This window comes from Urocampus carinirostris, chromosome 1 (assembly GCF_059441175.1).
Source record: "Urocampus carinirostris isolate Australia breed hairy pipefish chromosome 1, RoL_Ucar_1.0, whole genome shotgun sequence".
Taxonomy (NCBI): Eukaryota; Metazoa; Chordata; class Actinopteri; order Syngnathiformes; family Syngnathidae; genus Urocampus; species Urocampus carinirostris.
The window spans coordinates 4,169,423-4,197,419 of record NC_142349.1 but is presented as its reverse complement, the minus strand read 5'-3'; the positions used below and the strand labels follow the sequence as shown (position 1 = coordinate 4,197,419).

Sequence of the window (27,997 nt, the reverse complement as noted above, 5' to 3'; positions counted from 1 at the left end):
CCAGCATTCACACACACAAACACCAACAAACCCACATGACACATAAAACACAAGCAATAAAAGAAAAAAAACAGTAAATAGTAGGTCTTATACTGGTAGATTCTATTAGTTCCTTAACAAAAGCAGGTTGCAAAAAGAATGAAATATCTATTGGAAGGAGGCCAAAGTAAGCGTTTGCACCTGTAGAGAAAGAAGGGAGAGAGAGGGGATGACAGTAAAGCAACACAGAAAGAGAGAGAGGGGGGAGCGTTGAGGGAGGAGCATACAGCGTAAAGAAAAATGCAGGGAACGACAGCTCAACATACGGACAGTTAAGCCGAAGACAAGGTAAACTGTAATTTTCAAGCCAATCCAGGACACCACAGAAACAGAGACTTCACTTCACAGAGTGACAGGAAGTGAACTGGAAGTACTAACTGGTTTCCATCCACTGTGAGTTGACTGTCAAACAGTATGGCGGACAAAGTCAATGAAGATTCAAATAATATCCAGAAGAAAGATGCCCTGGACTGGGGCTATGAAGAAGGTAGGTTGCTCGGCATCATTGGTAGGGATGACATTCATATTTCAGATGTATCCTGATTCTTTTCAATTTAACTACTATTTATTATCATTTGAAAAACTTCATTAGTTCAGCTTAAACTTAAACCATGTGCTAAAATGGTTTTTGTATCACTCCTTCCCTTCACTTGCAACCTGTACTGAGGATTGTGCCGAGTGTTAAATCGTAATGCTTGATGTGAGTATAATTATTTCACCATAGCATGTAATGTCCTATTGTTTTTGATATAATACATATTACATATTTCCAATAGCCTGCTGCTCAATGTTGCATGAAAGTTTCTGGTAAAGGATTTGAACTTGGAAATATTTCTCATTTGTTACTGTCACACAAGCTCACGTTTCAGTGTACATTCAAACATTGAAAAGTGTTGTGTTCTGTGTCTTTGTCTGTATGTTCCCACTGACAAATAACTAGTTTAATAAGTAAACAAAGAAATCATTTATTTAAATTATTTTTTTTATTAAATTATCACAAAATTAATTTAGTTCGGTGTCGGATAATTTCAATATTGACCTAACACAACAAAATTAATTTTGTGATATTTTATCAAGTAAATGATTGATTTGGTAGCAGAAGTGAGCTACCTTTTTATGACTGGGAGTAGTTTTCATAGTAACCAAATTCAGTAAACCAGTGCTATAATGCATTTCGCCGTACACAGTTTTCTGCTTCATGGATCTGGGTTGTGCAGTGTGCTGTACATTCTAAAGTACAAAATACTCTCAGACAAAACACCTTTTTTTTTTTTTTTTTTTTTTTAAGAAAATGATTTCAGGCCCAGAATGCAGGACATTTTATTTGTTATTAGCCAATAATAAAATCGTTTTTTACTTTGGTGTCAATGTATTTTAGAGTATAATTGTAAAATGAAAATAAAAATGACAACGTGACGGGTTCTCTTTGGAACCCGAATTTAGCAAAAACAAGGGATTAGTGAACATTCAAGTATAAAGGGAGTCAGAAGACACACCAGCCACGACTTACATTGCCTATGGTAAATGGTAAAATGGTCTGCATTTATATAGCGCTTTTCAAGTCAATGAAGGCCTCCCAAAGCGCTTTACAATGTGCTTCACACTTACCCATTCACACACACATTCACACACCAATAGCGGCCATGCAGCCATGCAAGGCGCCGACCTGCTTATTGGGGGGGATTAGGGATTCAGTGTCTTGCCCAAGGACACTTCGACATATAACACGGAGGAGCCGGGAATCAAACCTGCGATTTCTTGATCCCAAGACGAGCGCTCTACATCCTGAGCTAATGCCGCCCTAATTACCGCCTATAATTACCCTTATGAGTTAGGGTTAGGGTTACATTTTGGGTTAGGGTTAGGGTTGGGGGTTTAGTTTCCTCATCTCATCTCATTAGCTGCACCGCTTATCCTCAGTAGGGTGGCGGGGGTGCTGGAGCCCATCCCTTCCCAGCAATCATCGGGCAGTGGGCAGGGGACACCCTGAACTGGTTGCCAGCCAATCGCAGGGCACACGGGGGACAGACAACTCGCTCGCTCATTCACACCTAGGGACAATTTGGACCGGCCAATTCACCTGAAATGCATGTTTTTGGAATGTGGGAGGAAACTGGAGTGCCCAGAGGAAACCCACGCAAGCACGGGGAGAACATACAAACTCCGCACAGGAAGTCTGGAGCTGGATTTGAACCCACGCAGGAGGTTCCCATGACATGAACTGTGCCGCACATGCGCTAACCACTGCGCCGCCGTGCTGCCCGGTTTAGTTTCCTAAATCCCCAAAATGTATTTAGGTGCCTTCGCTTATATAAAATAGATTTCTAAAAATAAAAAATAAATAAAGATACAATTTCCCCTGTTTTTAGCCATCTACGGGTACATTGAGTAATTTGCCGTCTATTCAAAAAAAAAGAGAGCCATTTTACACTTAAGTATCAACAAATTACAAATAAACTTTATCAAGGTTGAACGGTTTGAACGTTTACATTTACAACGTGTAGCATAATTGGTCATTATTACCTTCGCCTTCATATTTTGTAAATGGAAATGCATTGGAGGGATTCTTTTGCATAGGTTTTAGATCAGGAGATGGTGTAGTAATAGTCTGTAGTCTGTAATAGCAGATGGTGATATAATGTAAGTATAATGTAATAGTATGTAGTCTTTGAAGCCTTTTGAGACTTCTTGCTAGAAAGTCAGAAACATGACATGTATGATTAATCTCTGGTAGAGACAATCAGCGTTCCCAGGACTGAAAAGGAGGCTGATGCGTGGTTCAAACTTCTCTGAAGCCAGATGGTGATTTGGGCAGAAGAGGCCCAAACGATCATCCTGCCGTAACCCCCGCGCCCCCCACGCCCCCCGCCCCACCTACGACTGTGACATCACGGCTATGAAAAAATCCATTGAATACCAAACCAATTATGAATATATCAAAACACTAAGAACCTGTATGTGTTACCAAAGTATGCTTTTCAAACAATAAAAAACTAGCAAAATGAACAGTCATTGCCTTGCCAAAGAAGCAAGGTTTGTGCAGCCTTTTAAACCGCTATTTCTAAATTGCTGGAGCATTGAATAAGTTGTTGTCAAGAGCTTAGTTGCCGAGAGAAGAGGGAATGCAAAGGCCCCCTTACTCGTCACATTCACTGATTGTGCCTGCTTCACTTTACTTTCAGCCAAAAGCATCTGGCATTCATGTTTAACATCACAGGAGGAAATAAATGTGCATGGTCTATTTAGGTTGTTACATGCAATAAATCTTTAAAGAATTGACTTAAAATACTGTACAAGGTAATATTTTCGTAAAATTCAATATTTATGTTGAAAAATCCTCGTTTTAATTTAAGTTTCAATATGTATAATGGATGTTAACATATTCATACAGTACCTGGCATGTCAAACTATTAGTTCTCATATGCAAATGAATACTGGACAAATAATTGATGTGTATACTTTAGCTATTTATCCATTGAAAGGCTGTGCATGTGTGCATGGTTGCAGGTGTGTGTTTTTTTTTTCAAGTAATTTCTCAACAAGCTTGTTTATTTGCCATTTTTTTTTATTTCTGCTATATTAAGAGAAAACATGCATTATGGGGAAGGGTGGGCATAGTGTATTTACTGTATATCCAAGTAGTAAGGTTCACTTCTTTATACATTTTACGTATAATATTTTTGTAATTTCTACATGTTTTCAACTCTTTTTTAAAGTTACAAAACAGTAATCGTTATGTTTATTTAATGTATCTAATGTATCTAATTATAACTATACCCTTATCCTCCTTGTTTTATAACCTTATTTACTCTGTTCCTTTATCTTCTTAGCTTTTTTACGTCACTGTGAATGTGTGAAACTGTAGTGTCATGCCCAATTTCGTTGTCACAATATGTTAAACAATTTTGTAACAATGACATTCTATTCTATTCTTCTATTCTAATGGTAGACTTTTATTTTAAGAAGGTTTTTTTTTTTTTTTACCATTTTGCTATTCTGGTTTGAAATACTCAAAATGGGCATAAGTGTTTGGCTAATTCCAACTACCCGGTATTATTTGTCTTACTTTGCTGGAAAAAACGTAATTTAAGTATTGCAGAACTATAAAAAAATATACATTTAAAAGGAAATCCAACACAACAGATTTCCTCAAAATAATACGTTGTATTCGCCACAACAGAATTTTGCTTATTTTAATTGTGATTTATTATGCTGTGTTTAGAATACAGGCCCGTACAATATATTATTTTCATGAAATGTGTTTGGTTGAATATCATTTTAAGCACTATATGTTTTGCTCATATTTATGTACTTGTGTCTTCTAGTAAAATATGAAAATGTATATTTTGAATTTACATAATTGTGTACTGTGACACATGGCAAATATCTTTGTCCATTATAAGAATTATATTACCAATCCTGAAAAAATATTTCTTTAAATGACCAAAACAATCCGTAGCATCAATGAATTTGGCTTATTTTAAAGACGATACTGGAGAAACAAGTTAAAATTTTGGGAACATAAGATCAATGTGGCTTAAAGCAAGCATTTTTTCTGCTTTTGGTGTATGATTATTTTTTTCAGTGTACAGTATATAATGTGTGAAAACTCTGAGAAGGGCTTTACCTCACTTAAATATACATGTATTGTTACCGATTCAAGGCTGTTGTTTACTGTCGTGCTGACCAGATGACACACTTTATCATAGAATTACTTTTTTCTCTTTGTTATGCTTTTATTCCACGTCTAGGTGTAGAGTGGGGACTTCATTACCCATCAGCCAATGGTGAATACCAGTCACCCATCAACCTGAACTCCAGGGAAGCGGAATATGACCCTTCCCTGCTGGATGTCCGCCTGTTGCCAAACTACTTGGTGTGCCGTGACTGTGAAGTCATAAATGACGGACACACCGTACGCATCCTTCTCAAGTCGAAGTCAGGTATAGTCTGTAAAACTTTAACTATTTCTCTCCTTGTATGTATTCATTTGCTTAGTTTCCTTTCATGTGTTCAGTGATAAGTGGTGGTCCGTTACCTATAGATCATGAGTATGAACTTCATGAGGTTCGATTTCACTGGGGCAAAGAGAATCAAAGAGGATCAGAGCACACCGTCAACTTCAAGGCTTTCCCAATGGAGGTAAACACATACGCCTGAAGTGTTTTGAGTTCAGTGCGTCACTCCGTTTGTTAAACATTTGAAATTGAACATACTGCCCGATCGGTTTGAGATGAGAATGTTTGATACCACAGTATATTTCTTGACTTAAATGTTCTTTGTTAAGAGTCCTCAGCCACGAACAGCTGATGGCTTAAAGGCGCTCACCTACTAAATCTCTCGACACCTGCCGACGACAATGACCTTTCAAATTCAGCTTGTGTGCTTTTGTTTCCTTTCTAAGCTACATTTGATTCACTGGAACAGCACAATGTTTAATTCTCTTGAGGATGCTCTGGGGAAGAATAACGGGGCCCTCATTATTGCTCTTTTTGTGCAGGTGAGCAATGAAAGTCATCCAAAACACAACCCATTCTAGAATTAGAATAGTCTCCATTGTCATTGATAACAACATGGTGAACATTGTTTACAAGAGTAGCTGTGGCACTCCAGGATAAACGTGATAAAAGATTTTAAATCAAATTAAAAAGAGTGTTAAGATAAAGAGGAAAATATTTACAAGGTCGTTCTTGGAGACTGGCCTCCGAGCAATAATGCAATGAAAAATAGTGCAATGACTTTAGGAGCATCATAATCCCAAAAATAGAGGCAAATTTTTCAGAGTCTTGCCCCTGGGAAATAAACTGTTTTTCTCATGAACATAGAATTTTTAGTCGGTACCAGAGATGTATGTTAACAATTAAAAAAACAGAAAGTCGTCCTGAAGGATATAAATAATCGAAGAAACAACCCTTTGATGTATCGGATAATGAATCATATTTTGAAGGACATTATATACATACATTATAAATTCATGTTAGTATTGTGTTCGAATGTTACGTTGTTAATACATTATTTCAATCATGGTCCCACTTATTCAACGTTTCTCACTTACAATACTTTTTCTGAGATGGGAAAAAGTATAACAAGATTTCCTACAGATTATTTTAAAAAATTAAGGATGCGCCTTATACATGAGTGTGTTTACGCGAATAAATATGGTAAATGAGCAGACATATTTGAGAATAAAGAGGCTCTGGTAACAGTTGCGCCACCGCAACTTTTTATAAACTCCTAACAGTCAATTCAATTTCTCTTTCTTTTATCATAGAAGTATTTATATTTCTATTGTTTAGACAGAGACTCATGAAGACCTTGTGCAACAAGTTGCGCAACAGGTTCTACAGTATTCTCATCACCATTCGTTTGACCTTTTGTTTGAACTGCAAATAGTAGATTTTTTGGTGTGTTAAGATTCTAAACCACTTCATGACCCATATTGTACCAAAGGTGTGTAAAAAATAATCTTTCACATTGTGATCTTTTCCCTTCCTTCAATTGTATGACTTTTGCTTACTGAAGGAAGGGAATGTGTTTTTACTTGTGATTAGCGACCATCATTATACTCTCACAATAGCCTCGAGCTAATGTGTGTCAGTTGCCCTCTTAATATCTTCACTTTGCCGACAGATTGGTAAAGAGCATTTGGGTCTCAAAGCTATCACAGAGGTTCTACAGGACCTACAGTACAAGGTGAGGCTGACAGGAATGGCCTGAACATCGGTCATGTTGGAGCAAATGAAAACACAATTAATTAGGAAACTCTTATACAACCCTTTGAAAACTTTCCAAGAAATATATATTTTTTAACAAAGCATTTAAAGGGACAGTGTATAATATTTAGTGAAATGAAATGAAATGCCTTTTAGCGGTACAAAAGCTATTATTCACTAAACAAAAAAACATTGATCTGATCACTAGGCAAAAATACACTAATTATCATATTAATGTTATTTTCTGAGAAAAAATCATAGGTCAAGAAATTTGTATTTCTTTAACATAGTGGAATCCATACCTAGTAGTCCTTCATGTTTGCCTGGCGTCTTTCTGCTTGCTGTGGCACTGGTTTTTGTTTGCATCAGACAACAGTGCCATCTAGTCATCAAATATTACACACTGGCAGTGTTCCCTCTAAGCTGTGCACGTGTGCAATTGCGCACTGCTCGCACATTCTCAGCGCACTAGAAAATCTAGCCAGCGCACAAAAATGAGGGCTCAAAATTACTAATTAAGAAGCGACTCAAGTCAAAGTTACAGTGCATGAAGGTAAAAATATACGGGTTCCCCTGACGTTGTGTCCTAAATGCGGTATTTTGAAGTCGAGTCAAAGGAGAACGAAGTTGAGTAAAGTTAGTAGAGTTTGTCGGGGAACCGGCTTCTTCGGCTTGGCTCACTAAACGGCTCTTTGGGTTTTTTTTTGCTTCTTTAATCCAAACATGACCAAATACTATGTAAAATTATGCACACAATGACTTAAAGGAAGGGGGGAATAGAACAAAAAAGAAAAAAATACCAAAATTAAAAAGTAGTGAAAAGCTGAGAAAAAAAGAAACAAAAGGAAGAGAAAAAAGAAAAGAAAGAAATGTAGGAAAAAAGTAAATAGAGAACAAAAAGAAAAAAGTAACAGCTCTGAAAAAATAAACACAATGAGATTTTTTTAAAAGGAATTTTAAAAAAAGTAGAAAAAAAAACACGGAAAAAAGAAGAAAAAGTTTGTGTTGCATTCAAATAATTTCCAATTATATCAAGTAAATCTTGTTGCCAACATTGTACTTCCACTAAAAATGTGATTAAGTACAGTTCTGTATCTTACAACCGACTAAAATAGCCCCCAAAAATGTTAATATTATGCGACAAAATATATCAGGAAATAAAAAGAAATGGATATCTTGTGAAAGAATTGTAAGAACAAATTACGTTTGTAGGCCGTACAACCTTTGCAATAGTACATGAGTCAATTTATTCAAAAGAGAAAAATAATTTTGCATTGCGGGAAACTCAGCTAAATGTAACTTGATGTCAACTTTTGGACATATTTGATAATTATCTTGCCACACTTGGGATTATGGTTGCTCACTGTTGTTTCAAGCGCTGCTCACCGACATTGCGTGAACGCTCAGACCCGAGGAAAATTAGAGGGAACATTGCACACTGGGGCTTTAAGTTTCTAATAATAAATTAGCTGGCTTTCAAACAGCCACCAATTCTTTAATTATGGGTATATTTAGAAATGTGATATTTGTTCTTTCATTAGGGGAAGAGCAAGATAATACCCTGCTTCAACCCAAACACTTTGCTGCCTGGTAAGATAAACATCTGATGGAATATCTGTCTCAAATTACATGTCATGTAATTTAGTTTTTGATTTTTCTGCACTTGCAAAGACTTTTATTGAAATCGCTATATATATTTTTACTACTGCCTTTAGATCCTTTATTGAGAGATTACTGGGTCTATAAAGGATCTTTGACAACTCCACCTTGCAGTGAAAATGTGACCTGGATCCTCTTCCGATACCCGCTCACTATATCGCAGTTACAGGTAAATATTTGATTGTTGTATATTCTTGGATGAGTGGTTAGTGCATCTGCCCCACAATGCGGAGGTCCAGGTTTTGATTCCAGTTACAGGCCTCCCTGCGTGGAGTTTGCACGTTCTCCTGTTGCCTGCGTTGGTTTCCTCCGTGCTCTCTTGTCAAGTCAAGTCACATTTATTTATATAGCCCTTAATCACAAAAATGTCTTAAAGGACTGCACAGGATTACAATTACCTGATCTTAAACCAACATGCGGGCAAGGAACAACTCAAAACCTCAGCGTGAGGAAAAAGAGAAACCTTGAGAAAGGACCTCACAAGTGGTAATCCCCCTTCCAGGATGACCAGGGTGAATCACAATTAGCATTACTATACACAAGCTTAGTAAACACTAGGTAACATGTTGAAAATTTGTCCGGAAAGTGCATGACAGCAGCGACGCCCCCAGCCTGTAAACTAGTCCAGAAACTCTATGACGGCCACGACGCAGTTTCCCATCTCTGCCAGCTGGTCCATGCAGGCGTTCACATGCTTCAGGTCAAACGCTGGTCCGCTGACTGATCTCCAAATCGTCCTTCTCCTTCGTATCACCACCAGTCAGGCAGTCAGAAAAAGACAGGACAATACAGAGGTGGGCATCAATCATAAGCTTCGGAATAGAAGTGTGTATTAAGCCTCGATTTATAAACTTCCATTGAGGTTGCAGATCTTATCTCCGGAGGCAGGGCATTCCATAACACCGGGGCCCGGATGGAGAATTCTCTCGAGCCTGCAAACTTCTTGGCTCTCGGAGTCACAAGTAGGCCGGCATTTTCCGAGCGCAGACTCCGTGCAGGAACATAGGGGGAAATCAAATCAGAGATATAAGAGGGTGCACGTCCATGCAAACATTTATATGTCAATAAGAGAACCCAAAGTCACATCTTAAGTGGAGTGGGAGCCAGTGCAAGTTGGCCAATACAGGAGTAATATGCTCAAACAGTTTGGTCTTAGTCAAATGTCTAGCTGCCGCATTCTGAACCAGCTGCAAACTTTTAATAGAATAGAATAGAATAGAATTTACTTTTATTGTCATTCTTTGTAACAATGCACACAGAACGAAATGTCGATACACCTTACCCGTACAGTTAAACTGTAGCGAGCCGATGCTAGACATCGGGAGACCAGAAAGCAATACATTACAGTAATCAAGCCGAGAAGTAATAAACACATGAATTAAAACCTTTGCATCTGATTGGGACAGCATCGAACGAATCTTCGCAATATTACGGAGGTGGTAGAAAGCTATTCTAGTAATATTTTTCACGTGTGACTGAAACGACAGATTAGGATCAAATATAACACCTAGATTTTTGACCAAGTCACTATGGGTGTTATTCATTTGTCTAGGTTCAGGGTAGTGTTTGAAAACAACCCACGACAGTGAGCTGGACCAATAATCAACATTTCATTTTTTTCTGGGTTAAGGCGTAAAAAATTATGTGACATCCATCTTTGAATCTCAGTAAGGCAAGCCTCCAGATTTCTACAACTTAAATGTCCAGTTGTCTCCAGTGGCACATACAGTTGAGTGTCATCTGCATAGCAATGGAAACTAATATTATACTTGCGGATAATGTCACCAAGTGGGATCATATAAATACTAAAAAGAAGGGGCCAAGTACATAGCCTTGTGGAACACCACAGGGGACATTAGATTGTTTAGAGGTCAGATTGCCATAGTTAACACATTGCATCCTGTCTGACAGGTAGGACCTAAACCACGAGAGTACAGTTCCTGAGATACCAATGCATTCCAGACAAACCAGTAATATGTTGTGGTCGACAGTATCAAAAGCAGCACTGAGATCCAGCAGCAGTAACATTGATGAGGCACTGGAATCTATTGCTAAAAGGAGATCATTGGTTACTTTAGCCAGGGCTGTCTCAGTAGAGTGATTTGCCCTAAATGCTGACTGGACAGTTTCAAATAGGTTATTTTCTGACATGAAGTCATTTAGCTGCTGTGCAACGACCTTTTCAAGTAATTTTGCAAAAAATGGCAGATTTGACACTGGCCTATATTTACCTAGGCTTTCTGGGTCAAGGTTAGGTCGCTTAAGCTTGGGTTTAATGACGGCAGACTTGATGGCTACAGGAACAATACCCGAGGATAGCGATATATTAATAATATTTAAAACTGATGGCCCTAAGATCCCAAACAGGGTTCTCCCACGTTACGAAAAACTTGTATGGCTGCCCACTACCCAAAGGCGGCTGGGATGGGCTCCTGCACCCCAAAAAACCCTGATCAGGAAAAAAGACTATTTGCTAGCACATGTTACTTGACAGTTGTCCACATATCCTATATTAATAGTATGTGCACAATACAGCAATGCTTGTGTATGTTTGTAGACATGCATTTCACATAAATGAAATCCTATTGACACTGCAACCAATGTAACAACCAAAGTGGTTTGAATCAATCAGAACTAATGCAAACTGATGTATCATGCCCTTTTTAAGTTATAAATTCGACAATATTTTTTGTGGGCATGAGATTTGTTTAATATCTTAATAGATAATTACATGAACCAAAATTCTGAATATGGAAAAATCTAGCCATGCCATTTACATTATTTTAATTTTGGCTAAGTACAGATTAATGCTTAATGAAAATATATATCTTATATGGAAGGGGTGCACACAGAGGAACAATGGGGACAAGAGTGGCACCAAAACAATGACAGATTTTTTTTGAAGTACTCGTTAATACATCAAAATACATCAAATTTAAATGGTCTTACTGCTTTCCTTTTCATCAAGAGTCACTGTTAACAAATCAAAGAAAATAAAATTCTAACAAATGCTATTCTTTTGCGTTGCTATTATCTTCAATTTCCATCGGTATGCCGTGCCTGCTGTGTTGAGAAGATAACATAACATTCTCATGCTTGACATTAGGTCAGCCTGCTATGCAATCTGCATGTGTCCTTTTAATATCCCACGGCTTCTATTACTTTTGTACATAAACACTTAACACTGACAATAGCCTATGGGTATTCTGAGCATACTCCAAATATTTGGAGTGAGGAAGGTAATATTCAACTTGCGAAAGTTAAATAAACAGTTTGTTTTCATTTACACAGGTCAGAATATCGGCCTGGCTTCCATTGCTTTGACGCCTTTTTTACAAACACGCTAATCAAGATCATCTCCAGGAAAATGTTGATAAAAAATTAAGAGAATGCAGCCTGTTCTCACACTGACCGTGGTTAGAAACCATGCTCCGTACAACTGTTCAATGGTCTGAACTAGTTTCTGGCCAAGGACCCACATAAAGGTGCAGTCAAAATTGGGGAACAACGTCACTGACCTCTGTTTTTCTGATGATATTGGCGGACTGGCAGTAGAAGAAGAGGAACTCATAGATCTGGTCAATTTCCTGAACAAAGTATCAAGCTAGTATTGAAAGAGCACAGAAAAACAAGGTAATGACTGACAACTCCCAAGCTATTATTGCAATCATCACCAAGCGCTTTGAAACTGTCAACAAATGTAAATATCTTGGAGCTTTTATATCAGAAAAGGGTTCAGAAGCAGAAATCATGGCCAGGATAGCTCCAACCACAGACCCATTTGCCAGACTTAAACCCATCTTGAGGGACAAAAACATAGCATAGAATAAAAAATCAGGCTCATGTAAGCGCTGGTTACTCCTTTCTTTCATTAAGCTTGTGAGACATGGACTCTCACAGCAAAGCTGGAAAGAAAAATCCAAGCTATGGAGATGTGATGCTAAAGGAAACTTCTAGGAATCAGCTTCATAGCCCATGTGACCAACGAAACAGTGCGCAAGATCTTTAGAATGCATTTTGGACCCTAGAAATTCTCCAGGGCACTGTCTGAGGGTGGAGGATGAGAGGAAGATAGAAAAAGAACTGGGTTGACAGGTGCCAGCTTTGCCACGCCCCAAGCTCAGGCCAAGAACCCTCGGCAGTGGAGAGAGCAGTCTAGAGTTGGGTACTTGGTGGTGCCCCGATGACCCATGTGGTTAGGGATCTGTAAACCGTCAACTGTGAACCATATAGACTGTGAATGTATTTTGGTATTATGGGCGTTTTGTCAGGACCAGAACGGAAACAGGACAGAATTGCTCTAAACGCGGAAGTGGATCTTCCGTGGCAGGCGGTGTCAGGAACGGAAAAGCGGGTCAGTAGCCGGGACAGGGGGGCAAAAACGTGGTCGTCTTCTGAAGCAAGTCGTAAGCCAGGAAAAGAGGGTAGACTTGGTTGAGGACAAAAAGGGGTCGAAAGCCGGGACAATAGGCGTGGTCAGGATCAAAATTGGGTCGAAGCCAGGGGACAGACGGGAGCGAAAAACAGGTGGGAGTCAGGGTCGAAAAAGGCTTGCCTAGTGTTAACTGAGGTTCGCAGACGGACTGATAAAAGGGGTCAGATACGAGTGGGTTTAAATAGGGACAGGGAGCCAATCTGAGTCCGAGGCAGTTGGTGCCAAAGGAGTTGGCACAGGTGATTCACATCGGTAATCATGACACGTTTTTACAACTACATTTCACAAGTGGTCAATGGTCAACATGACGTTTTTTTTCTCTTCTTTATCTCTGCAGATCGAAGAGTTCCGGAGGCTCCGTTCACATGTAAAAGGTGCAGAGTTGCCTGAAGGCAACGATGGGTTGCTGGGGGATAATTTCCGCCCAACCCAACCACTGAGTGATCGGACAGTCAGGGCGGCTTTCCAGTGATAGCCACTTTACCCGGTCGACTCAAAAAACAAGATCTGCACAAACAAAATCTGAAGGTAACAACCTGAGCCTGTCAAAATTTCCCTTGTGATATTATGTTGAGCTAATTATCCCTCAGAAACCTCCTTATAATGGATCAAGTCCCAAAAGAGCTAGCCCGGTTCACTTACCAATCCGGCACTAGCCTATATAACCTCCTTGGAGTTTGAAGAGATTTTGAATGCACAGTAGCTCGGAAACACTGCAACGGCCTGAAGGAAGATTTACAGTGTACAGTATGTCGGGGTGCTACGTACTCTGTGTCTTTTGACAGAGAGTTATTAGTGCGCATTCACCCAAATTGTAGTGTTCAGTGAAAGCACTCTGGGAAAAGATTTGGGAGTTGAAATTTTTATTTTTCTGCGGTTCATAAGGGAAATACCACGTAGATGGACCCAGTGTGAGGTAGGGGAAAATCAGGAGGAAAACAGAGGACTGTTGTTTATAGGGTAAGTGGATACCAATCTGGTAGACCAGGACAAATGCACCTGAGAAGTTAAGAGTATGTGTAAGTAGGAGGTGGGCGAGAGTAGAACACAGTTGGGTGGTGGGGTGGCAGATCTGGAATGTCATAAAAAAGACTAGTTGTTTTAAAGAAGACACATTCAGCTGAATCAACTTTTTGGAGATTTGGGCCATTTTAAAATGCCATTTCCCTCAAAAAACATCAATCTTGTGTTTTCATTTATTTTTCGAGAATTTCTGCACAATCTCCCATTTCAAGCACAAGCCCCTCTCAACAGAGAAAACATTCAGGTGTCAACACTATATAACCCTGCACTGCAGTGATATACAGGGAGTGCAGAATTATTAGGCAAATGAGTATTTTGACCACATCATCCTCTTTATGCATGTTGTCTTACTCCAAGCTGTATAAGCTCGAAAGCCTAATACCAATTAAGCATATCAGGTGATGTGCATCTCTGTAATGAGAAGGGGTGTGGTCTAATGACATCAACACCCTATATCAGGTGTGCATAATTATTAGGCAACTTCCTTTCCTTTGGCAAAATGGGTCAGAAGAGGGACTTGACAGGCTTTGAAAAGTCAAAAATAGTGAGATATCTTGCAGAGGGATGCAGCACTCTTAAAATTGCCAAGCTTCTGAAGCGTGATCATCGAACAATCAAGCGTTACATTCAAAATAGTCAACAGGGTCGCAAGAAGCGTGTAGAAAAACCAAGGCGCAAAATAACTGCCCGTGAACTGAGAAAAGTCAAGCGTACAGCTGCCAAGATGCCACTTGCCACCAGTTTTGCCATATTTCAGAGCTGCAACATCACTGGAGTGCCCAAAAGCACAAGGTGTGCAATACTCAGAGACATGGCCAAGGTAAGAAAGGCTGAAAAACGACCACCACTGAACAAGACACACAAGCTGAAACGTCAAGACTGGGCCAAGAAAAATCTCAAGACGGATTTTTCTAAGGTTTTATGGACTGATGAAATGAGAGTGAGTCTTGATGGGCCAGATGGATGGGCCCGTGGCTGGATCGGTAAAGGGCAGAGAGCTCCAGTCCGCCTCAGATGCCAGCAAGGTGGAGGTGGGGTACTGGTATGGGCTGGTATCATCAAAGATGAGCTTGTGGGGCCTTTTCGGGTTGAGGATGGACTCAAGCTCAACTCCCAGTCCTACTGCCAGTTTCTGGAAGACACCTTCTTCAAGCAGTGGTACAGGAAGAAGTCCGCATCCTTCAAGAAAAACATGATTTTCATGCAGGACAACGCTCCATCACACGCATCCAAGTACTCCACAGCGTGGCTGGCAAGAAAGGGTCCAAAAGAAGAAAAACTAATGACATGGCCTCCTTGTTCACCTGATCTGAACCCCATAGAGAACCTGTGGTCCCTCATCAAATGTGAGATTTACAAGGAGGGAAAACAGTACACCTCTCTGAACAGCGTCTGGGAGGCTGTGGTTGCTGCTGCACGCAATGTTGATCGTGAACAGATCAAAGCACTGACAGAATCCATGGATGGCAGGCTTTTGAGTGTCCTTGCAAAGAAAGGTGGCTATATTGGTCACTGATTTGTTTTTGTTTTGTTTTTGAATGTCAGAAATGTATATTTGTGAATGTTGAGCTGTTATATTGGTTTCCCTGATGAAAATAAATAATTGAAATGGGTATACATTTGTTTTTTGTTAAGTTGCCTAATAATTATGCACAGTAAAAGTCACGTGCACACACAGATATCCTCCTAAAATAGCTAAAACTAAAAAAGCCCCACTCCAACTTCCAAAATATTCAGCTTTGATATTAATGAGACTTTTGGGTTCATTAAGAACATGGTTGTTGTTCAATAATAAAATTAATCCTCAAAAATACAACTTGCCTAATAATTCTGCACTCCCTGTACAGTGGGACCTCGGTTATCGCGGTTAATGGGGACCAAAACCACCCGCGATAAGTGAAAATCCGCGAAGTAGCGGCGCACCTTAGAATAAAAAATTTAAAAAAAAATTTGTTATTTTAAATTGTTATTTTTTAGACCCGGTTAATGGGGAACAAAACCATCCGCTAAAAGTGAAAATCTGCGAAGTAGCGACGCCCCTTCAAAAAAAATAAAAATAAATAAATAATCTCATCTTATTATCTGCACCGCTTATCCTTATTAGGTTCGCGAGGGGCTGGAGCCCATCCCAGCCATCTCCGGGCAGTGGGCAGGGGACACCCTGAACTCGTCGCCAGCCAATCGCAGCTGCAAATCACATTAGTTTTCGCAGGTAGCTGCGTTCTTCATCGACGCACAAGCCGAGTGATCCACCGCTAAGAGTCGTACAGCTGGGCGATTTTACGTCCGCCCGGGACGATCGGAGACAAATTCACGACAGGGTTTCTACTTGCGCCGCACCGCGGGTGCCGTTCGGTCGCTCCCGAGAGCGAGCCCCTAACCCGCGGCGCGTCTACTTTCGGCCGCGATACGCATGACACCGACACAGTTACGGGGGTCTCGCACACGTCCGCCGGCTTTCGCCCGACGGCTTTCGCACAAAACAGCGCGGTCATTTTTTGCACAAAGCCCCAGTCATCTGTCCACGCTGGCTGGGGAGAGCGCGATCTTTTCGCTCGAGGAGCCATCATGATTCGTTCATTTATCGCGCGCATGTGTTTCGTTGGCTGGGTCTCTCTCTCGCTCTCTCTCGCTCTCTCTCTGCGAGGCGCCGGGCAAACTCACACTGAAAAACCCACGTCAAGCCTCACGTAAATCCTTTACATAACATGGTGCGCAACTGAAGATATCTAAATTTCGCTTAAAAAAAAAAATCATTATTATTTGGCCGTGCGCTCGCGTGCCACTGGTTTACCGCTCGTGTACCATAGGTTGCTGACCCCTGCCATAGTGTCAAAAGTAAGATCTAAGCATGTAGATGCCTAAACTTTTAATATATTTTATTTTGAAAATAATTATTCTTTGATCAGTTAACAAATTCCCCTCTAGATGTTGCTAGTGCTTCACCATATATTTCCCTCTTTTTGCCCAAGGAGCAGAGTCATCTAACACAAAACGATTTATTAATGCATGTAATAGATATGAAACAAGAGAAAAAAATGGACCTGCAATAAGATTAAGTTACCGGTACTATCATAAGGTTCCTGTTGTAATGCTGATCAATTCGGGGAGATTCCTTTGTACAGAAAATTCCGCTAATATTTTCCCCAAGAACCAACAGTATGTTGTTTGGTTTAAACCGTCACCTTGAAAGCTGCGTCTAGAGTTGAAATTCCTTCGTGCTCTGGAGTGTTCCAGCATATTACCCACGTGTAAATGATAGGCTGCAATCTGTGTCTCGCCGCATGTTCCGCCGCATGTTCATTTTCTGCGACCAGACCGAGTATTCGTTCAAAGGACAAAAATTGAGCAGGATAGTAGCAGTTCAGTTGAGGACATTTATTACAAAGTTTAAAATAAAAGCAAAGACAGAATGCACAACGTAGTAATTGATCAGAGCAGCGTTCTCCTACCAAAGGCAGTAGGAGTGCGCTCTCCCATAAGGCATTAACTAATGGTTGACTACGGATTTTATGTGAGGGTTGTGAATTTGCAAAATTAAACATGAAACTCTTGAACAGAATTTCTAGAAACGCACATTACAAAGATTCAATGTACAAGAGACACAGCTAATTCTTCAAGGTTGTATGATAGGATAAAGTTGACGCATCGGAAGACCAAGTAAATCTTATCTCATCTCATTAGCTGCACCGCTTATCCTCAGTAGGGTCGCGGGGGTGCTGGAGCCCATCCCAGCAATCATCGGGCAGTGGGCAGGGGACACACTGAACTGGTTGCCAGCCAATCGCAGGGCACACAGGGACAGACAACTCGCTCGCTCATTCACACCTAGGGACAATTTGGACCAGCCAATCCACCTGAAATGCATGTCTTTGGAATGTGGGAGGAAACCGGAGTGCCCACGCGAAAACCGGAGTGCCCACGCAAGCACGGAGAAGAACATTCAAACTCCGCACAGGAAGCCCGGTAGCTGGATTTGATCCCACACAGGAGGTTCCCAAGACCTTAGAACTGTGCCGCACACGCGCTAACCACTGCGCCACCGTGCTGCCCCAAGACCAAAATATATTTGCGTTGATAACATCTTAATGAATATTGTGATTATCAATGTAATAATGTTATGATTAAATAATAAAACTAAGATACGATAGTGAGAACATAATCTGACATTCCCTCTGGCTTTTTACAGAGCTTTGAAATTTTAAAATATAAAATGTGTTTGCTCAATATCTTTAAAGAAAAAACTTTGTTTGATTTTCAACACAAAGCCCTGAATGTTTTCAATTACCATCACAAATTTCTGGTTATCAGACTTTGTAGTAGTTTCATTGGAAACTGGTAATCTGTTATGAGACCTGTGTAGGTCCTGGAACTCTCCATCTGGGGACACAGTCATTCCACCCATCCGAGAGGCCCGAGTTCTTTGAACTGGGCTGGAATGCAAATGTTGAGTTCTGTTTGTGTTAACAGAAAAATAAATGGTGGTCCTGACGAAACAAAGGCGTACGTAGTCCGATAGTCCAGTGTAAATGAAAAGGAGAGTATTTGAAATTAAAAAAGGGGAAAAGTCTTTTGGATCTGCGGCCAACATAAAATGGAGAAAAAAAAGATGATGTTGTGCTGGGCTTATTGGCTCTACAGTGAACTTAAAACCCAATGACAAGCAGTAACATTCATGCCTGTATAGGAACAATCAAATTTAAATAAAAATTAACCTACATCCGATTCATCATTGGATTGGCAGAGCAAGAAATCCATATAATATTAAAGAAAAATACAGTTTTATTGTCTTAGCCTTTGCATCTAAATGAAGTGTATTCACTGCTTCCTTTTAATAAAAGCATCAATAGATAAGGAATCCTCTATTATGTAGAAAAGTCCATGCAACGAGAAAAAAAGTACTCGGTGCATCGACTTGCTATTAGCTGGCTAATACTATCTCATCTCATCTCATCTCATTAGCCGTACCGCTTATCCTCGTTAGGGTCGCGGGGGGGCTGGAGCCCATCCCAGCCATCTCCGGGCAGTGGGCAGGGGACACCCTGAACTGGTTGCCAGCCAATCGCAGGGCACACAGGGACAGACAACTCATACGCTCATTCACGCCTAGGGACAATTTGGACCGGCCAATTCACCTGAAATGCATGTTTTTGAAACGTGGGAGGAAACCGGAGTGCCCGGAGGAAACCCACGCAAGCACGGGGAGAACATATCACTAATTCTTTTGTTCAGAGCTGAGATGCGCAGCAAATCAGGTTCTTTGTTCTCTCTATTACCCTCTTTCACGAGGCAAGATAATTACGTGCCTCACTCTGCATCTGCAGACGCTGGGCACACAGATACGTTACATACTAAGTATATTAATAATATTCATAATATGATGGTAAAATCAGCGCTTTGACAAAATCCAAATATTGTAAAGTTGAAGGAGAAAAAACTTTAACACTGAAGAAAATAAAGTAATATAGTTTTTATTTTATATTTCCATGATGACAGGTGAGGCACAATCTCCCAATCCTTACTATGACTGCATGTTACTGTCAAAATCTCTGAATTTGTCTCCATTAAAACTTTCTGTTTCACGTTATGCTGGCCAAACTGAACCGACAGGAAGCTAGTATATATACAGGGTGAGCAACAATCCAATAAAACTAGGAGTGATGCAAGAGAAACATTTTAGTCATGGAAGTTAAACCTTAAAAATGCAATTTGAGATAAATAAATAAAAAATTTAAGAACATGTTCTTCCACTCAAACACATGTTGGTCTGACTTCCTTTAAATCTGTTCCATGAAAGTATTAAATAGCAGTTTGCCGTTAAACATATTGTGCTGTTTTTTTGCTTATTCCACTCAATTTCATCATTCATCATGGACACCTAATGACTCCCAACACCTCAGTTGGGTTGAGCGAGGCGGCTGGGAATCCCCTCCTCTGAATCAATCTCCCAAAAAGAGTCAGAAATGACTCTAGCCTCCTCCCACTAGGGCAGGGGTCGGGAACCTTTTTTGCTGAAAGAGCCGAAAAAACCCAAATTTTAAAATCTAATCCTAGGAGAGCCATATGTATATTTTAATACCAAAAACAGCTAAATGGAAGAGGAAAATCAACGAGTTTATAGTATAATAAGTCAGAATTTATTTTGAACAACATTGTAAGTTAATAACAAAAACTAACAATTATTTATAATTATAACAATCAACTGGTCTGCAGGCTGAGGTTTTATTCATATCTGTCCATGTTTACTTGCCCGCTCTGCTTGTTCACCGCTGTCTGAGGCCCTCAGGTCAGCAATTTCTTATCTAAATCGAAGAAGACCAACAATATATATATTATAATAAGACTCTGTTATAACACGTTGTTCAAAATAAAATTAAAGGTATTTATTGATAAGAAAAGTACTTCTGACTTACTATTAATGCGACTTTTGGTGTTGCATGGTTTTGCTGATGGCTTTGTAGTCCGGTTGGTAGGTGGTGAGGTTCAGCTTCATGCAGGCGTTTAGGCTTCCATCTTTTAAACGTGATCGCAGGTTGGTTTTGATGTGTTTTAGGTGTGAGAACGACTGTTCGCATGCATACGTAGATCCAAACATGGTCAATACAGCAAGACTCACACGCTGCAGTGTTTTGTACGTGACGGGAAGCGCGTTCCAGGTTTTGACAATCAGCTGGTCTGCGCGCTGAAGTCTGTCCATGTCTGTCCGTTTGTGTTTGCCTGCCAGCTCTGCTTGTTCTCGTGCAAGGGTTTCCAAATCTTCATTCAGTGACTTGAACTTATTAACCCACATGTCTGTGGCCTTCAGGTCAGCAACTTCTACTTCAAAATCTCTGACAGAGACATTGGGGATGAAACTCAGGTTTACTTTGTCCAAATCACACTCGTGCGGATGAGTGATGAATTGAAAAAGACTAGTGTGCTCACGAAAGTCCCCAAAGCGTGCTTTGAATGACGTCAGGAGAGAAGATGTGAAAACTGCGAGCTGATGGAGATCAAAATGTTCAGGGGAGTCACTTGCTGTGCACTCATCTTTAAATACTTTCAGTTTTTCAAAGTGTAGTAAACGACCAGTCTCAATATCCGCAGTAAAGATTTCCAGCTTGTTTTGAAATGCAAAGACTGCCTGTTGAAGGGATAACACTGTATTTCCAATGCCTTGCATTTTCACATTGAGATGGTTCAGATGTCCAGTCATGTCCACAAGATAATAAAACTTGAGGAGCCACTCAGTGTCCGCTAGCTGGGGATACTCGATGCCTTTCATTTGAAGAAAAGTCCGTATTTCGCTCAGGCAAGCTGCAAAACGGCTAAGCACCTTCCCTCTTGACAGCCAACGCACATTACTGTGCAAAACAAGACCGGGATAATTATTCTCCACTTCATCCAACAGTGCTTTAAACTGGCGATCGTTTAAAGCTCGGGCAACAATAAAGTTGACCACCCGAATGACCAGTGACATCACGTCATCAAGCTGCTTGTCACACATTTGCGCACAAAGTGCCTCCTGATGTAGAATACAGTGGAAGCTGAGGATGGGTCTGTTCTCCTGCTCACGAAGCAGCGCTACAAATCCTCTGCACCATCGGTACACACAGAAATAAGTTTATCCATTGGTAGATTCTTTTCATTTGCAAACTCCATGAAAGACTTGAATAAATCCTCTCCTCTCGTCGTCCCTTTTAGTGGCAAAACGGCAAGACTTTCCTCACGCAGCGAGTCACCGTCAACATAGCGTGCAATAATACTGAACTGGGATAAATGACTGACATCTGTTGATTCATCCAAAGCGAGGGAAAAAAACTCCGCTGCATTTATGTCATTCACTTGTTTTTTCTCCACTTGTTTCGACATCATGATGGCACGATCGTGCACAGTTCATGCTGAAAGAGGCATATCTTTTATCCGTTTGATTATTTTATCTTTATCCTTAAAGTCGTCAAAAAGCTCGTTGGCCACATCAAGCATGAATGATTTGGCATAATCGCCATCTGTAAACGGCTTCCCGCTCCTCACAATTGCTAAAGAACCAGCAAAGCTAGCAGAGTTAAAATCACCTTGTTTGGCCCATACACGGAGCTGCTGCTGACTCGCCTGGACTGTAGAAAGTAGTTCTTGACAGGCCTTCTTTCTCTTGTCTCCCACTGGATATTTCGCTGAAAATGTGGCATGGCGTGTGTCGAATTGTCTCTTTATATTTGACCGTTTCACCGAGGAAATTTTATCATTGCATATAAGACACACTGCACAACCTGCTCTCTCAATAGAGGCAAATTGCTCTGTCCATTCCTGCTGAAACGTACGGTAATCTTCATCGCTTTTCCTTTTCGTCATCTTGATTAGAAGGGTTCACCCTGCATAAAAAAAGCTAACCAAAAACGAAAGGAAATATTTCTTCTTTGCTTCAAAATGACTTGTGCAGATTGTTGTAAATTATCAATTAAAATTAGACTTTCCGGGTAGCGGACCTTCCCGCTCACCGGAGAACAGATTGGCTCTTAGCTGCGTGCCTGAACGAAAAGTTGCAGGTGAAAATATATATAAATTAAAATGTGTGTATTTATTTGTTATTTTTTTGACATGTTTTTTTCTGACTTTATTATTATTATTATTTATTTTGCTAAAGTAACATTATTAGTAAAATTTGTTTCGTTCAGAAATTTTCAGAGAGCCAGATGCCGTCATCAAAAGAGCCATATATGGCTCGCGAGCCATAGGTTCCCGACCCCTGCACTAGGGGGATATGGCTGTGGTACACACACACATATATTTATATATATATATATATATATATATATATATATATATATATATATATATACTCTCAATTTCAGTCCCAATTGCAGTTTTTGGACACAGTTAAAGTCCAGATGTTACAACATGATAAATATTTTTTTTTTTACCAAAACAATTATGGAACAAGACTCTAAAATAACTACATTATGTACTGTTAAATTTGTAAAGTGTTTATTTAATTTGAATGGATCAAAACATTTGGATGGATCAAAACATTTTGAAATTAAATTGCAGCATTACCAGACTTTTACAGGTGGAGTGTGTCATTTGATGTGTCTTTAAGTTGAAAGTCAAATATTTTCTCAATTAGAATGTGTTAACAATGACCAACTAAGTTCAAAGAGCCTTTATAGTTTTTTTTTCACCGTTTCTATCTTCCTTTATTTTACTGTCAGCATAGCTGTTCTTGGACATTCAGGAAGCAGGAAAGGGGGGGAAGGGGGGGGGGGGGTTATTTCATGCTCGTTCCCGTTTTTATTTCGTCATTGTAGCCTGAAAATGGTAAAAGTAAGAAAAGACCTGTTTCAAATACATTCCAAATGCCGACCCAAACACCAAATAAGATAAATAAATAAGTGTGTATTAGTACTTGAGGAATGACTCAGGCTGCGATCATCACTTTAAACCAGGAGATGGCAGCAGAGAATGGCACATTTTCAAGTTGCAGACACCACCTTTATCTCATTTCATCTCATCTCATTAGCTGCACCGCTTATCCTCAGTAGGGTCGCGGGGGTGCTGGAGCCCATCCCAGCAATCATCGGGCAGTGGGCAGGGGACACCCTGAACTGGTTGCCAGCCAATCGCAGGGCACACAGGGACAGACAAATCAATCGCTCATTCACACCTAGGGACAATTTGGACCGGCCAATCCACCTGAAATGCATGTCTTTGGAATGAGGGAGGAAACCGGAGTGCCCGGAGGGAACCCACGCAAGCACGGAGAGAACATACAAACTCCGCACAGGAAGTCCGGTAGCTGGATTTGAACCCACACAGGGGGTTCCCAAAACCTTAGAACTGTGTCGCACATGCGCTAACCACTGCGCCGCCGTGCTGCCCTACACCACCTTGAAGTCTTCTATAATTGTAGATTAGACCGCTTTGTTAAAACTCATTTGATCGTTTCAGATCATTCCTGAAGCGTTTATTTCTGTATGTTGTCTAGACAAATGAACTTGGACTGGAAAATATTTGTACTTTGTAGACAAGTATGAGCTGAGTCGAGAAAACATGTGTTGCCAAAGGAAAGTGGACCATTCATCCATCAGTTTTTTGCACCGCTTACCCTCACAAGGGTCGCGGGGGTGGTGGAACCCATCCCAGCTCTCTTCAGGCAGTAGGCAGGCGACACCCTGAACTGGTTACTAGCCAGTCACGGCACCCAGAGACAAAGTATTTTTGTGATATTTTCATAGGAGAATTTTTGTAGTATCAATATAGGTGTAATTTGCAACATTTCTGTTGTAAACCTCTTGTAGTATTGTTGTAGTAATACTTTTCTATTAGTTTTTATATATTATCATATTTTAGTAGTTCAGTAGAAGTATAATTGATGTATTCCCAAATCAGTATTTTAGTCGTACTTTTGTCGATTTTTTGTAGTATTTCTGTACTAGTATTTTTGGAGAGAATAATTCTGTAGTAGTAGTTTGTAATGTAGTATCACTGTAGGAGTATTAATGTAGTAATTCTATGCTATTAATTTATTTTTAGAATGAAAGCAAAATAATATATGAGGTCCCTGTTTTTAAGCACTGTGTTTGATGTTTAGTTTTGTGGTTATTGTGTAGTATTTTTGTTGTACTTCTGTAGAAGTATGTTTGAGTGGACACACAAAGTGAAAATGGGGTCAATTTTGGCCCCCAAAAAGTTAACCACTCTTAGCTAGCTTATGCCTTGGGCTGGCTCTGCAAACTAAAGAACACCATACCTGTACCTACCTGTGGTGGTAGCAGTGTCAAACTTAAGTGTTATTTTCTCTTTTGGGGCCTTCTAAAACGCATAACGATTAGAAACAGTTGTTTTTGCATCCTGGCATTTATATAGAAAGTTAACCTTGACACATATGTTTGAACTTTTAGACAATAAATGCGATCCACTCAGTCTGGTTATTTTAGTGTCACAGCCATACACCCCAAAACGTTTTATTCAATTACAGCAATGGGTAGTTCGGAGTCTTTAATTTAAATGCATGGTAAGTGCCTGGATGAAACCAACACAAGCACATGAAGAACATTAAACCAGATTCAAAGCTTGAATTGCTTGCAAGTGAAACTAGGTCAGGTTACTTCATGGGTGCTCACACTTCTTCAGCATGCAAACTAATAACAAGATGACCATGTCAAATAGTTCTACCCACCACAAACATGAAAAACAACTCACGTTTTTCCCAAATATTCACAGTTATCTCCTTGTTTTGATATTCATTTTGCACAATTTCCAATTTTTACATAAATGCTTTTATTTTATAGTGCTTACTTCCAGTTCAGTGTTGTTCAACTTCAGTAAATTTTGAATAACGAGATGACAGAAATATGCTACAGAGCAAACATTTTATTTGTTTACTGGCACCAAGACTGTATGTTGTAAGTTTTAGGATACAAGCAACTTAGCTGTTTACAGGTGCTCGATTGTTTCAGTTCTCATGGTGACTTGCTTGGCGCGTAGCGAAGTGGTTTGCGCATGCACACTGACTTAAAGGTGCATGTGCACTGTAAATGAATCCAGTAAAGGTATTTTGTTTGATGGTTGCACTTGATAGGTGATGTCATTGTCAAATTTTGTTATCAGGTAACTGGCTGGATGAAAAGGATATGCTGCTATTTTTTAATGTTACACATTGATTGACAACTTCTGACCGTTAGATTGGGATTGACCGGTAGTTAACGATCAACATAACGAAGAACCCTCCACTCCATCAGACCATAATGGTAACAAACATATTACTAAATGAAGGATAACAGACTTTTCCTTCCTCCGCATTTTCTAATCAACATCTGGGTCACGAGACGCGATGGGTAAGAACAAGCGCTGGAGGAGCAGTTCCGTTGAGGTTTTTATTACGATAAAACAAATGAAATAAATAAAACAGAATATTCTGGCTTGTGAATACAGAACAAGGGTGTGTGGTTTCAATAGTGTGCATTCAAAATGGCTGGCAATCATTTCCAAATAAAAAGGGCGAAACACGGCGAGCTATTACTCAACCTAAACGTAAGTCAGTGGGAAATTCCCTAAATCCAGGCTTCGCACCAGTCCTTTGCGCTGTCCTTTTTAACTAAAAACACCATGCGAAATGTTGTAGGGACTGAATAACAACTGAATGGATGTATGAAGGATTTTTGTGACTATGTCACAGAGAAAATAATTACACTGTTTTTATATGAAAGATCATGAGGTGGATTAATTCCGATCAAATGGCGGCAGCTATAAATGACCAAAATAATAAAAAGACTATCGCTGAAAAGTCATACTGCCGTGACAATATATGCTGTGACACATTTTGATATTACCACGTGAGTCAGAACTTTTACCGCAGGTGTCACCAATGTGGTACCAGCAGGCACCAGGTATCCCCTAAGAACTCTGTAGCCTGCGGACCAGTTCTGAAAAAAAAAACCCCTCACCAGCGATAAGTCAATTTCTAGGAGATTTGATTTCTGACTGATTTGATTTCATTGTCCTGGTGGTTGTCTGAGCCAATTTTAACACTACTTATTATGGTTACAACCTGGTAATTACTTGGTGATAAAATAGTTGTAAATTAGTAATAACCCGATAAGATGTTATTTTAGAAATGTTGATCAAAACTTGTAACCCTTCATGCTAATAAATAACAAAAAGTAGCTATCAGTTTCAGAATGGTTTGTGACCACTGTTCTCTGTTGAAGTTGGAAATGTATTATTTAGTGCTACTGTTATTGCCCCCAATAGCCCCCACCCCCACCCCCAACACACACCCACACAAAAAACACATTTTTAAATGTTGAAAAACTAACCACTCCCCACCCCATGCATGAATTGTTACTTGGAGTCAAGTATTTTCCATGTGGTCATTTTTGGAATATTACACAAGTACCCTTTGAAGTTAAATCTCCCTTAGCTATAATTAAACCAGCAGAACCACAGGAGAAATCAATCTTTCCAGCGTTCACTCTCTTTAAACACCTCACCTCACATCTGGTTTCACTTTTTATCTTTCATTTAAAAACATTTAGTGAATTTTCTCTCTTTTTTTGACAACAGGAAAAAAAATTTAATCATGGAGCAGCAAAGACGGAGGGCAGAAGGCTGCCGAACGTGTTTGACTGGAGAGGACACAAAAGCATACAACAGATCGCCAGACTGAAGTTGAGAAATCAAGCAAAACTCTGGTTCTTCCATTTTAAACTCTCTCTATCACTCTCTGTCTCTCTCTCTTTATCTTTCTCTCTCTCTCTCTCTCTCTTTTCCCACCTTCTCTTTCTCTCTTTTATTCTCTCTTTCCTCCCTCTCTCTCTGTCTCTCTCTCTATCTCTCTCTTTCTTTCCATCTTTTTCCACCGTGTCTATCTCTCTCCTATTCTCTATTTTCTACTTTTCTCCTTCTCTTTCTCTTGTTCTCTCTCTTTTTGCAAGACTATATTAATATATTAACTAGTAAATGTATTTTTATTGTAACTTTAGAAACATGCATTTTGAAATGTTTGTACACAAATAGCTTGATGTCAACAGTTGCTTAAGGATCATTTAGTTCTGTTTGTTAAACATTACTTACACAACACCCTTGTAACTACTTTGTGCTTTAATGCCTGTGACCGCAACTTTCAATTTTGTTACTCTCTGTCTCCATCTTTTGGCTTGTAGTCATGAATGCAGCCTCAGTCTTACCTAAAGTACTCATTCTGTAAACTCTCCTTTTTGTTTTCATCTTTTTGGGGGTCTGGGTTGGCGTTTGGACTGTATTTGAAACGGGCCTTCTCTTACTTTTAACATTTTCGGGCTCCAATAACAAAAAACCCAGGAACGAGCATAAAATCACTATGCAACTCTCCCCCCAACCCCCTTTCCTGCTTCCTATGGTCTTGTGAGTTCCGGAACAGCGGTGCTGAAGTAAGATAAAAGCAGATAGGCACAGTGGGAAAAAAATACAAAGGCGCTTTGAACACGCTGTTAAAACATACTTAAAAAAAGAAATATTCTACTTTCAACTTTTTAAAGACGCGTCAAACAATGCACCCCACCCATAACTGTGGTAATAGATATTAATTTTTGTTCTAGGGAACCTATTTTTTCAAGTTTTTTTTTAAATTGCCTTCAATAGGAGCTTCTGTGACGTGTTCCGGTGGGTTTTA

General features: G+C 39.9%; 1 protein-coding gene and 1 long non-coding RNA gene across 6 annotated transcripts; one reads left to right on the top strand and one right to left on the bottom strand.

The window, feature by feature from the left end:
• The first annotated feature begins 204 nt into the window (after positions 1-204).
• Positions 205-27,554, top strand: ca8 (carbonic anhydrase 8 (inactive)). Of its 5 annotated transcripts, XR_015852695.1 has the most exons (10): positions 205-327; positions 388-526; positions 4,791-4,982; positions 5,057-5,181; positions 5,444-5,539; positions 6,670-6,732; positions 8,294-8,342; positions 8,468-8,580; positions 13,184-13,374; positions 26,911-27,554. XR_015852695.1 is itself a non-coding variant. In XM_088352934.1 (8 exons), the coding sequence occupies exons 1-8, from the start codon at positions 454-456 to the stop codon at positions 13,316-13,318; spliced, it is 846 nt and encodes a 281-aa protein (XP_088209060.1). In that variant the 5' UTR covers positions 260-453; the 3' UTR covers positions 13,319-13,375. The 5 variants fall into 5 exon arrangements, 1 of the variants encoding a protein (XP_088209060.1); XR_015852698.1 differs by having other exon boundaries at positions 260-526; positions 4,797-4,982; XR_015852694.1 differs by having other exon boundaries at positions 261-526.
• LOC148373295 (uncharacterized) lies at positions 20,073-20,567 on the bottom strand. Its single transcript, XR_015852693.1, has 2 exons — positions 20,283-20,567; positions 20,073-20,171 (listed from the first exon to the last, which is right to left on the bottom strand). It is a non-coding gene; the product is annotated as an uncharacterized LOC148373295 (long non-coding RNA).
• Positions 27,555-27,997: the final 443 nt, after the last annotated feature.

Bases quoted from the DNA above. Each gene is read 5' to 3' on its own strand.
- ca8 (XM_088352934.1), top strand. From the start codon at position 454: ATGGCGGACAAAGTCAATGAAGATTCAAATAATATCCAGAAGAAAGAT. The intron at 5,540-6,669 runs GTGAGCAATGAA...CTTTGCCGACAG, and splicing joins TTATTGCTCTTTTTGTGCAG to ATTGGTAAAGAGCATTTGGG. The intron at 8,343-8,467 runs GTAAGATAAACA...TACTGCCTTTAG, and splicing joins CCCAAACACTTTGCTGCCTG to ATCCTTTATTGAGAGATTAC.